This window comes from Phoenix dactylifera, chromosome 3 (genome assembly GCF_009389715.1).
Source record: "Phoenix dactylifera cultivar Barhee BC4 chromosome 3, palm_55x_up_171113_PBpolish2nd_filt_p, whole genome shotgun sequence".
Lineage (NCBI taxonomy): Eukaryota > Viridiplantae > Streptophyta > Magnoliopsida > Arecales > Arecaceae > Phoenix > Phoenix dactylifera.
In genome coordinates this window covers 20,285,092-20,298,374 of record NC_052394.1, presented here as the reverse complement: position 1 = coordinate 20,298,374, position 13,283 = coordinate 20,285,092, and the positions used below count along the sequence as shown (strand labels likewise).

The 13,283-nt window shown below is 39.6% G+C and overlaps 1 protein-coding gene across 1 annotated transcript; it reads left to right on the top strand.

The window, feature by feature from the left end:
• Positions 1-1,638: 1,638 nt before the first annotated feature.
• On the top strand, positions 1,639-11,184 carry LOC103714377 (protein RETICULATA-RELATED 5, chloroplastic-like). The gene is made up of 7 exons (XM_008801593.3): positions 1,639-2,353; positions 3,316-3,445; positions 6,171-6,701; positions 7,007-7,114; positions 7,358-7,906; positions 8,600-8,716; positions 9,667-11,184. Exons 1-7 carry the CDS (start codon positions 1,695-1,697, stop codon positions 9,829-9,831), a joined length of 2,259 nt encoding a protein of 752 aa, XP_008799815.2. The 5' UTR covers positions 1,639-1,694; the 3' UTR covers positions 9,832-11,184.
• The last annotated feature ends 2,099 nt before the right edge of the window (positions 11,185-13,283 follow it).

Genomic DNA, 13,283 nt, shown 5'->3' with positions numbered 1-13,283 from the left:
CACACAGGGTGTTGAACGAGCGGCGAGTAGATCAACTCATTTAGCTTACTCTACAAAAACACACAAACAAAGATCTGAAACCAAAATACACATGCCATGCTATCATTATATCGATATAGTATAATACGGTACGGAACCTATTCGGCATATTGAATGTCAGTACGTTATATATATCGGTACCAAACTGGTACAATATGGTACATTTCATACCGTCCAATTCGGTAAAATATGGCATATACCATATCTATAACATTGCCCATAATTTCTGATACAAGTTAAACCAATTGGTCGAACCTGGAAAACATAAACCAGAAAGGCCAAATTTAGATTTTTGTTTTTGCCTCCCGACAAGGTGTTTCAAGCTCTCCTTAACAAAGAAATGTCTAAATAATCGGGACGTCTCTTAGCTCTCTAGAGATCCAATTTACAATTGACCCGCTGCAACCACTTAGATTTGGCCAGCTTTCGTGCGACCTGGCCAACCTGACCGGTTTTGCTGACCCAGGTTTGCCATTTTTTTTCCTTGAAAAGAGAAAAAAAAAAAAAAAACCCAGTGATCATGACATCCCCCTGGCTGGATAAGTATTAAATTGACGTGTCTGATCCTTGCAGCACTGCCCGAGACCACTCCAAAACCTGGTGAGCTTTAGACTGACACGTCAATACCACGTCAGTTTTAGGCTTTTCGCACTCATAGTCGTCGTCAAGCCCGCTGATTGGCAAGTGGGCTTCGTAGAGTCCGAACTCCCGGGTGTGGTGGTAGAAGCCTGCCCGATCTCAGTCCACGCATCCCAACAACCGCCATATTTCCAGCTCGGAAAGCTCAGCCTTGGCCACTCACATCAATGGATGTATTCTGTACACGTAAACGTTTTTTATTCCGCAAACACGAACTTGGCTTCAGCTATTCTGTTGCGCCAATTTAATATTGGAAAATTTCTCACATGGGAGAACCAAATAATTTAAGCTTAGCCTCGACCGATTCAAATCAAAGGAGAGCCGAAACCAACCTCCATTAAATTAACCACCTACGTAAGCAACCTATACAACCAATTGTTATAAATGTGTAATAATCAAGTAAACTTATATAACGGTCATTCTCATGCATTTCTGCCAATACAGAATCATAATGAGTTGCATGGTCGAAAATATTGGTAATTAAAATATACACTAAAATGATTTTCTTAAAAAGAATTATATAGAAAAATAGGCATACTTAGGATCGTGCTATAGATTGACACACTAGCTATTTACAGCAACTCATAAGACATTAATATGTTTCAATCTAATGCTCACTGTGCTCGTTCTTCTTCCCCTTTTTTTTATTTTTATTTTTATTAAGATAGCTTTATGCAGCTAGACTTGCCATTTGGGACTTTAAAATGATGACAAAAGCTCAAGGACATGAGGTAATAAGAGACAAGTTTACCAAAAAGAAACATTCATTCTTAAATATTTCTTACAAGAAACACTAATATTCTACATTTTAAACATTATTTAGAATAAGATGTTACATTTCTTAACTGTTACAACGGTTCATAACGGAGTTATTAACGGCGTTAAGTGATATACGGTCCAAATTGAAGTCCCCGTACATCGTGCCGGCGGCCCGACTATTAATGAAACGTTTATAGCCTTCTTCCTTTCCCCTTGCTCCGGAGGAGAGCTTCTTTAATCGAACGCCGCCGCGGAAGATGATAACCCACGCCCAAAACATCGCCGATTTTAAGCCCTTCCTCTGGCGCCCCTCCCCCCTTCCCCACGCAGGACCAAGAATCCAACTCTCCGGTCATCCCTCGTCGGCGAGCCGCCACACGAGGCCCCTCTGCGCTGGGCTCCGGAGAGACCCCGCCGCCGGAGATGCCGAAAGCCAGGCCGAGCACCGCCGGTTTCTCGCCGGGAAGCGACGGGAGTTCCTTCTCCTCCCCTCCTTGGCTTCCGCGACGGTTCTCCTCCACTCGATCGCCGCCGCCAGGGCGGAGGAGAGGGCCCCTGATGCTCCGGCCGCCGCCACCGGCGTGGCGTCCGGCGCCGCCGTCAAGGATGCGGAAAAGGAGAAGAAAGAGGAGGGGGAGGTGGCGATATTGTCCAGGGTTTACGACGCGACGGTGATCGGGGAGCCCCAGGCGCTGGGGAAGAACAAGAGCAGGGTGTGGGAGAAGCTCATGAGCGCTCGGGTTGTCTATTTGGGGGAGGCCGAGCAGGTTCCCGATCGTGACGATAGGGTTTTGGAGCTGGAAATTGTTAAAAATCTTCGAAACCGATGCTTTGAGCGGCAGCTAACAATCTCGGTGGCTTTGGAAGCCTTCCCTTGCACTCTCCAAGAGCAGCTCAATCAGTTCATGGATGGAAGGTTTGCTTTTCTCTTTGCTGCATCGACCTTTTTTTAATACTAACTCTTAAATGAATATTTGTGACAAATCATTATCAGGATTCTTACTTTTGTGTTTGGATTCTGGTAATCTAATAGTGGAACTGATTAAGTATATGGAATATCTTTGACAAAATCACTGTTTTCATGTTTCATGGGAGAAATAATTGATCAATGATATTGGATAAAGAAGTGTGCTGCTGAAGCCCTTTTTATCTCTAAAATGGCTGGTTTGCTCACTTTTTTGTCAATGTGTCCTGTCCTTAGATTGTGATCAGATCTCAAAATAATCTTATCATAGAGAACAATTGTATTTTAGCATCAATATCTTTAACGACTCAAGCTGGTGAATTCTGTCAAGTAAATCTACTTGGGAAATGCCTTGAGTTAATGCTTACCATGCTACAAGGTAGTCATGGGATTTTGTTGGCCTGTTGAAGAGTGCCTCTCTTTTGTGAAGGGGATGAGGATTTTATTCGTTTAGCATGTCCTTACATCATACATTATTTCAAAATCTTGTTGATAAGCTTGTTGGGCTTCTCTCTTCTCATTTGTTTGCCATTCTCTTCTGCTCTGTTTTTTTCTCTGTTCTTCTGCCCTTTTTACCTCCTTTCACTTCACAGTTAAATTCATTAATCAAAGAAACACTTGACGCTTATTAGATACTCTAAATAGTTTTTGGGCAAGCTTTCAACCATGTGGTAGCTTCGTGCTTTATTTATGTTCTTAGTCAGTATTCTGTCTGTTAACAACTCTTCTCTGTTATTTAAGAAACCAACTTAAATAGCTGATGATTAAGTGTCAAAGGACGTGACAGCTCTTGATCTTATAATATCTGATCTTTATGATGTTATAAACTCGCCAATATATCTCTTTGGATTAAAACATTCAGCCAGTCCTGTTTTAGTTAATATTCTCATTATAAAAACAATATTTGATGACAGAATTGATGGCAGAAGCTTAAGATCTTATACCTCTCACTGGCCACCTCAGCGCTGGCAGGAATATGAACCTCTTTTAAATTACTGTCATGATAATCAAATCAAGCTTGTTGCTTGTGGTACACCACTCGAGGTAATCCATATATGTATTTGCACTTATCAATATGTATGTGAGAAAAATGTGGATGCTTATTCTCCATGCTCCTCTTTTCTTGTCTGAAAAATGGCAAGCTCCGCCGCTTTTTGATCTTCGATGATGATATAGTGGCTATTTCTGAAACTAGTCGTTCAATAACAATGTTATCTTAAGATGATTAGACAACCCTAAAGAATGAAGTTAAGGTAAACCGTGTCATTTTCTAGCATTTCATTCACTTATTAATTGACCTGTCTACTTCTGATTTTGTACCATGTCTTAAATAACAATACAACTTGAGGGACAACGTTACCAAGGGAATCTTGACAAGAAACCTAAGGTGGCTATGGCGACAAAAGTAGCAGTGTAGCATTGAGTCTGGTCCATGACTGCAGGCAATTAACTTATCAAAGGCCAACATCCTGGCACCTGTAACACAAACATAAGAGTGACAACCAAAATAAATAAAAGAAAACGAAATTCAACATATCACTCCTTATAGTTTTTTAAGAGTTATCTACATTCTTTTACCTGAGATTCCTAACAACATCAAGAATGATGACTGCCTATTGAGCGCTACAGGTTATGTTGGTAACATAGGCAACTGCACAAAAAAAAGAAAAAAAACTGAAGACAGTATACTACTATGATATACTGTGTTTCTGACAGAAAATTCCAGAGGAGTAAATTAGGTGCTTAATTTTAGAAAGAAATTAAAGTGAAGCCTTACAAGGTCTGGTTCATCTACTCAGTGTTCTAACATCTCTTTGTTTACAGTGATTATGTGTTTTCATAATAGAAAATCAGAAATTCTGTTGCTTTATATGTGAACATGGACTTCAAAACTGTATATAAACTTAATCTCTTAAATGTGAACTTAGGATGCATTTATGTATTGATTTTTTTCTACATTATGTTTCATGTGAGGGTGGGCTTTGGTGCAATGGTAAGGTTGCTCTATTATGACCTTGGTGTCACGTGTTTGAAATATAGAAACAACTTTTCTGCATGCGGGGTACATCTAATCCTCTCCAAACCTTGCAGTGATAGGAGCCTTGTGCACCAGGATGCTCTGTTTTTTTTTTTTTGAAATGCTTCATGTGCATGTTGAACACCACTACACACTTGCATACTTTTCCTAAGATAAGTCCTGCTTTTAAGGTTGTTCTACTTCACACTTGGCCATGTCGACCACTATCACAAAAGCTACCACACAGGTAGTGACGGAGTAAAAGGAGATGAAGTTTTTAGTAACTTGATAGATGAGGATGTCTCTTCAGAGACATCTGCAAGAACTTTATGGATTGGGGTTCTGTTGTCTGTTGAGAAGGAAACAGGTAGTTAACTAGTGCCTTTTGGTTTTGAGATAGTGTTGCCTGATTTGTTAACGGACTCGAGAACTTTCTCATTCATAAAATAAATTCAAGTGAATTGGTTTGCACTTCAACCTTCTTGGTGGTTTATTATCTGTTGTTGTTGTCGTTATAATGCATCATCTTTCTGATTCAGAAAATAAATTCAAGTGAGTTGGTTTGCACTTCTGCCTTCTCAATGAACTATTGTTGTTGTTGCTATAATGCATCATCTGAACTTCTGCTGGCTGCTGCAGAAAAGAAATCTTATCTTTCTGTTTTGTTAAGAATTTTGATGTTTACGAGGCAGTAAGCATGCCAAGGAAAATTACCTGGTTCCGTATTAGCAAGAAGGGGATATTGCTTTGAGGAGGAAACCGTGATTTGTTTTGATTTGTAATGGAACTTTTATTCCTCTTGAAGGCTCTTTAATTATTTTAAATAATTCCTCCATATCTGGATGACATGGTCTTGTCATGTTCTTTATCTTTTTCCTAGCATCTCCCTTTTTAACTTCTGATTTTGAACAGAACCCTGTTTCTACTTCAAGCTTGTACGGTATTTTATACATTGAAATGACATACATATCAGATGGAACATAATGGTGCTTACATTAGCTCGTACAACACTTGTTATCGATTTTGTTTCCATTCATCTATTACGAGCTCTTGCAAAATCTTGATAGGTGCACCACGATCTTTTGGCATAGAAGACTAGTTAAATGTTTGTTTATTTATTGATATATATTTTGGTTTACCATATGAGTCATGAGAGAGAAGAGACTAGTAACAGGGGTCCATGTCATTAAAGGGATGCACTCGTTACATGCATCTGGAGGATTCTTTCAGACTCGAAGAAGTTTATATAGGCAAATGGATGAAATGTTACAAAAGCTGGTAATGGTTGATACAATTGTGTAGCTCATATACATTGAATGGTGAATGTAAAATATGACTGTGGTTCTGGAGTTTCAACTTTGGTCATCTTGTCTTAATTGTCCAATAACAGCATGACGGAACATGCGAACTTTATGACTCTTGGATGTCCTTCTAATTCTTCTTCCATATTTTCTGAATCCCAAATGAACCTAAGTAGGCTGGTTGTTACATGTAGACATTCTTGCTCATATACTGCTTTCCAGCCCTTTAAATATACTTGCTCTTGCTAATTTGGCCATTAGGTTATATGATATGTACTTGTAAGCAGCATTAACTACTCATATTAGAAGAAAGTGATTTTTTTTCCTTGATATAGATATTATCAATCTTTTCCTCAATGACTTGTTTGACTTTTTAACAAACTTTCCAGATCTCTTTCTGTTCACTTTTGGAATCACCAAGGAGAGTTCATTTTTTTGCTTAACTGATTAGGTGTTAAGAACTGTTCAAGCTGAAGGCATTCGAGGTCTTTCCAAGACAGAACGGAAGTTATATGGTCCTCCAGCTGGTTCAGGTTTTATTTCTGGCTTCACATCCATCCGAGGCAGGTCACTGATAGACAAGATTTCATCGAATCAATCTGTTCCGTTCGGTCCTAGTTCATATCTATCTGCACAGGTAAGAGTTGTTGATGACTACACGATGTCCCAGAATATCATGCAAGCAATAATAGGGGAAGGTTCTACAGACATGCTTGTAGTTGTAACTGGTGCAAGCCATGTCATTTATGGATCAAGGGGGATTGGGATTCCTGCTAGAATATCTAGGAAGCTGCAAAAGAAAAACCAAGCTGTCATATTGCTTGATCCTGAAAGGCAACAGATACGCAGAGAGGGTGAAATCCCTATAGCTGATTTCTTGTGGTACTCTGCTGCCAAACCTTGCAGCAGAAATTGCTTTGATCGTGCTGAAATTTCTCGAATAATGAATGCAGCTGGTCAGAGGCGAGAAGCTTTACCTCAGGTACTTGACAGCTAATAGTGCTTGTTGCTTTGATGCCTTAACTTTGCTTGCTTTAGGTATCTAGTTGGTTTACTTTTTATGGTTTGTCGGTGATGATGAAAAGAAATTTTTGGTATTTTGACTTATCCTGTGTCCTGAAAGATGAAAAGGGCCATAAAACTTCAATGTGTTGGGTGGCCACGATTTAGCTGGTTCTTGTTTAGTTGCTTTCTTCAGAGAGACCGGATGCCTATCAAGTAACTTCTATATTTTGTGCTTTTTATTGCTATTTTTGTAATGGCATCCCGTATTGGATCTACTCACAGGACCTTCAGAAAGGACTGGATCTTGGTGTAGTATCACCTGAAATACTGCAGAACTTTTTTGACCTCGAGCGGTATCCTCTTATTTCAGAACTTATTCACCGGTTCCAAGTAAGTGGTTGTACTGGAAGTTTTACCTTATTTTTTCTTCACTATCTGTTATATATGTTAGTTATTTGAGTTATTTGTAGCCATGGTCCATAGAAGATTCATCAAATTATCGAACAAGTCTAAATTTGTGAAATTCATGATTTGGGAAACTATGGGCATGTACTTACCAGAATAACTACTATAGCATGTTTGTTGTGGTGCAAAAATGCTCTGATACTAGTATCCAGTTTTGTCCACTTACAGGGTTTTCGGGAAAGATTACTAGCAGATCCCAAATTTCTGCATAGATTAGCCATAGAAGAGGCTATATCAATAACAACCACCCTTTTAGCACAATATGAAAGACGCAAAGGACGTTTTCTTGAAGAAATTGACTATGTTCTTACTGATACCATCAGAGGTTCGGTCGTTGATTTCTTTACTGTGTGGCTTCCTGCTCCTACCTTGTCATTCCTCTCTTATGCTGATGATAGCTCTTCCCCTGAGAACTTGGAATTACTGAATGGTCTATTGAGATCTTTACCAGACAATGCCTTCCAAAAAAACACTGTTGGAAAGGACTGGAATCTGAATCAGAGATTTGCATCAGTGTTTATTGGTGGCTTCAAACTTGCTGGAGTGGGGTTTATTTCTAGTGTTGGGGCTGGAGTTGCTTCAGATGTTGTATATGCTATCCGCCAAATTCTGAGACCCTCATTCACTGTAAATGAAAAACGCAAAAGATCTCCCATATTCAAGTCAGCAATTATAAATGGATGTTTTCTTGGAATGTCAGCTAATCTGCGGTATCAGGTAATGCATCTTGCAGCCCCAGCTGGCATAGATTAAACCAACAATAGCAAGATTAGTTAAGAATTATGTGCAAGTCTTTTTATCGGTAGCTCTAATTTGTTTATGTTTTACAATTTCATTGCTAATCTATAACCTCTGCTCTCTTATCTCTTGTCATTTTTTAGGTAGGAAAATCATCCTACAATTCTTATCAATGGCATATAAGGTTGTGATGACTAGTGTTTTTTGCCATGGTAGCTCATCTGTTGGTGTATATCCATATTTGACCGTGATATATGCACTTGTGTCTAGGCTAGAGAATGCACGAAATATATGCCTTTACTTTCATGAGATTGGTTTGCAACCTTGTACCCACTTATTGCAACATACTGTAATTCACCTATGTTTTCTTAATATTAACTGCTGATCCTTCTGAGAAGTGCTGATTGCTCAATCAACCATGGGTTGGCTTAATGCTACTCTACGCCTAATGGTCAATGCTAGTCATGTTCAGTTTCCTATTGACTGTCTATTTGATTTCTTAGTATTGTTTGTCTTCTCTGGGTTTTGCCACTACATAACAATTACTAAATGTTCCTGATCAACATCAGGCCTGGTGATCTCAATCTTTCCAGATTTTTCACTATAAATGACTTTTCATGGCAGAATATGATAAGATTCTTTTGCAGTTAATGATAAGTCTATAATATGCAGGTTATTGCTGGAATAGTGGAGCATCGGATTTCAGATGAATTATTATCTTATCAGCCATTACTTTCGAATATCTTGTCTTTCAGTGTTCGCACGGTCAACTCATACTGGGGAACACAGGTTGGTCCTTTGTCAACTTTTTGATTTGCTAGGCTGCTCGCTCTCTGTGAGAACCCGTGTGGGCGTGTGTTTAGTCCCACATCGGTTATTCACTGGGTAGATCTTAGGTACTTATACAGGATCAAGGAACCCAAATAATACCTTCCGGCTAACCATTTTGGGTGAGATCCTGGATTGTTACACTCTCACTATTTAATGTTTGTGCTTGTTTTGTAACATAATCATGAATGCATTAAAGAAGGTGAAAGTAATGACATACCTGATGGCTGAGGCTATCTGACATACTTTGCCTCTGCATATTCCTTGTAAATCACCTTTTAAGTGCGGTCATGATTGTTTACACCATGTGAGGGGCTCCTGTCATGAACTTTAATAGAAGATAGCTACAATGATCAATACATGATTTGATTTGGTCAGTTTAATTGTCTGACTATCAAAAGTTTTCATTTGACCCTCTTTTATCCCTTGATGAAATGCTGTTTGATCTCATATTTATGGCTAGTTCCTCCCATCTACTTATTTTCCTTTTTTCCAGGATGAACAGAAAGGACTGATCCTGCTTGTCCAGACTCCAGACTGAATTGGATAAGCAGAAGGTTCAGTGTGCAACAGAGATTGCAATTGTGAAAACTTATTTGTTTGGTTAATTCACATCCCATAAGATTTAAAATACTGACTAGAAAACAATACCTTCAATGATCCAAATGCATAACAATCAAGATACATACATATTGAAAGTCAAGCATTTAACCCATGTTTCTGATAATCATGCCGAACAGATTAACACTGATCTTTTTTATTTTTCAATCTTGCTGGTATAGTCATGAATAAATTTAGTTCAGTATATATGAAAAACTTTTTATCCATCTTATATGTTATTCTCACAAATAATAATATCATTTCATAATTATATTTCCTGTCTTAATTTCCTATTTCTCACATTGTTGCAGCAATGGATCGATCTTGCACGATTTACAGGATTACAACCACGTAAGAAAGAAATGATCTCTGATCAGGTTTCTGAGACGCCTGACATCCCACTACTGGAATGCAACCCTGCTGAAATAGACAGTAGAGATGAAGGCAGCAATCAGTCAGGTGACAGCCTTACTTGACAGGGCAAGCCATTAAGTGATGCATCATAATCATCATTACCAAAAATTTGTTGGGGATAATCTGCCAGAAACTGCTATACTTGAGGTTGAGATTCTGAGGCCATGTGATTGGAGTTTGGCCTGATACATTATGTGAAAGTTTTGGTCAGATAAGTAGACACCTCTTCTTTTGTTTGATATATAAGTCTAAAACTTCCACCAGATTTAATTCATCTTTCAAGGATGATGAAAAGTTTTCCTACAGTTTAAAACTGTCCTTTGGAGATAGTCTTACTGCTTAAAGGAAGGATGGCAATTCTCAAGTTTGTTGTTCTGTTTGTATATATTCCATCCCATTGTTCAAAACCTACTAGCACATCAGCACAGTGACATAGGGGCAAAACGAAAAATGCAGTTGTCTGCTGTGGATCCAACATAACAAGTAATGAATTATTTTTGTCATGCTCTCATGGAGTTCTATTCTTTTTACCCCACCAAAGGTAATCCTGCTTGACTAGATCAGTGATTTATTTCTAAAATGACAACTGAGCAGTTGGCACTGAGCGCTTTTCTGCATCAATTTCAAACAGATATAGATAGATTTGTTTATCAGTAAAAGATTATTCTAGAGTTTGTGCATATGTACATGGGAAAAAAAAAATGCATGAAATAAGTTTGATTGACATGAGAGTGCCACTGTCCAACATTGCCCAAAAGGTTCTGCAGTTGCTATTTGCTCGCTTATCATCTAGAGACGATTCTCTGAAATTTTTATCATAGTTTCAAGAAAGATTCTGTTGCTTTGGGACAATTGTGCTTCTTTTCTTTTGCTAATTGGACTGCTGTTGATCATTCCTTGAACTGATAGATACCTATTGTCAGTTATTACAATGTCGACCAGCGGATCCAGGATATCATCCAGTATGGCCTGAAAAAAAATAGCTATTGTTTTCTGTATTGATTTCAACATGTGGTGGTAATAATGATCAGGTGAAATGGGGCTTCCCTGGTGGTCACGCCTAGAAACCAGCGTAAGTTAAGTGTGGGCGGAAAAGGGATAAAATACTATAAATTTCTGATTTGGTGTATGTCTTTACAGTTGATATCTTGGAATGAGTTGTGTATGCTTCTCCTAAGAGAGAAATCTTGCGTCTTATTCATGTGAACTCATATAGATATAGTTCCACGGATTTAAAGGGGAAAACATAGACAGCTGTACTTTTTATATTTGGGCTTGACTGGGCCTACCGTCCACTGGGCCCTGTTGCCCGAGGATGATATGTGTCTGAATTTTGATAGATTATGAACTGTATTGGGACTCAGTTGCCTTTTCTATTGAATTTGGCCCATGGTCTAACTTTTAGGGCATATTTAGTTCGAGAGGAGTTGAATTCTAGAATGTGAATGAAAATGAGTGGCTCTTATTTCAGCCATTTGGTTGGAAAATTTCTCATGCTGATTCTAGAGAGGGGATGGAAATACTCCAACCCCTACTTTCTTCTAGTATTTAAATTTGTTTCTGATTTTAATTTTAATTTCAGTCATGAATCAGATATGTTAGAGGATATGATGATTCCAATATTTCCAAATTTCTTAGAAGTTGTTTCTTCCTGACACTGAATGAAAGTCTTCCATCAGTTCGACACATAAGCGTGAGCATCATATAATTCCATTAGCTTTAAACCCTGCAGAACTCCATCCTTTCCTCTGTAGGGCTAGTTTGGATTTGTTTTCCTTACCATGTTGGATAGGAAGGTGAAAGCAAAGGCAGCCGCAGCTATTTCCTTCAGCATCTCCCCTTGCACCACTCTATTTTTGGATTCAAACGTGCCGCGTGCGTCGAAATCAAGCAACGCTCTTATCTCTTCTCGCGTGGTCCGCCTGTTCAAATCCCCTTGCCCGGCTGCTTCGTGACAACGATGACAATGACAACTCGCCTTTTCTCAGGCACGCCCGCTTCGTCACCTGCCAGTGATGCCTGCGGCCATGACCCGAGTGTGTTTTGCTTCGAACCCTCTTCGACGTGCTTAACACTCTCCCAATACCATTGCTTCCTCAGGCGGGCTCCTACTTTGTTAAGCAAATGTAAGTTCTCATGAATCAAACCTGTAATTGAGGAACAGCTCCTGTTCCCGGAGCCACCTCATGCTTCTTTTCTACATGGATTCGGCCTCCATGTTGACGAAGAAAACTATGCGGTGGTACATGCCTGTTCCGTGGGGTACTGCGGACCAGTGATCCAAATGTCTGATTCGGCTGTGGGCAGGTGGAAAGTAAGTACCGATCTTCCAGATTTCTTCTCCATCATATGCGTGGGAGATCCTGCAGCAGTGATCGATCGGCACCTTCCACTGCGTGAGAAACAATGGCGTCACGATATCCGACTTCGGAGTGGGCCGTTTCAAGCTCACTGAACCCTCCAAAGATGTAGCAACTAGCTCGGTTGAGATATCGGGGCTGATACTGAGACTCGGATAGTACAACGACCCAGGGGCGGCCCGATACATTTGGGGGCCTAAGGCGAATCCAATGAATGAGGCTTCTTTTTTTTAATAATAATTTTTTTAATAAATATAAAATATTTAAAAAATAATATGAAAATAGATAGCTATCAAGTACACTATTTCAACAAAGATACATGAATTTAACAGAGATAGATAAGAAGCTTTTCCAATTTAATATAATTTTTGAATGAAAGCACAAAAATGTAATTGCTCTAAAAAAAGGGCCATGAGACTGATAACTAAGACAATGCTTGGCAATACTGTTTATCATGTCAAGCAAGAGCAGGGTAAGAAAAGGTCATCCCGTGGCACTTCATGGTCAAGGTAAAGAAAAGAATTTATCCAGAAAGGCGCCTCTTTATAAGACAAAGTAGGGGCATTATGGAAAATTTACTCCATCTAATTAATAAAAGTCCCATCCCACCATCTCCCATTCAGGTGAGTACCCAAGCAGCAACTGCAACATCACAGCACAGCAGCCATTCAACCCCCTCCCTCCTTTTCTCTCTCTACCACCCAAGAGGGGAGAAGAAACCCTGAGGAGAAAATTAAAAGAATCTCCACCCTCCAAGAACTCAAGAAGTCCATCTCCAATCCCCCTATCTTTCTTGCTGATGGCCCAGCTGGATCAGGAGTAATGTGAGGGAAGGAAAACCAAAAACAAAACCAAAAAAGAGATGGGATGAAAGATAAGAGTGGCTTCAGGCGTGTATCAAGCCAACCAAATCCCTCCTCCTCTCTCTCTCTCTCTCTCCACCCAAAACAAAACTACTGTCCCCAACTTCCCAAATTGCTTCTCTGCAGGCCAGGAAACTCTCCACCTCCCTTCCATCAAGGGGGAAGACTCCTAACCAGCTCCTGTTCCCGTTTTTACATGGGGCCTTTGCTTTCTTTGGGTCATGCCTCCCGGAGGCCTTCCATTGGCCCGAGGCCTTAGGCGACCGCCTTGGTCGCCTAACGCTCGGGCCG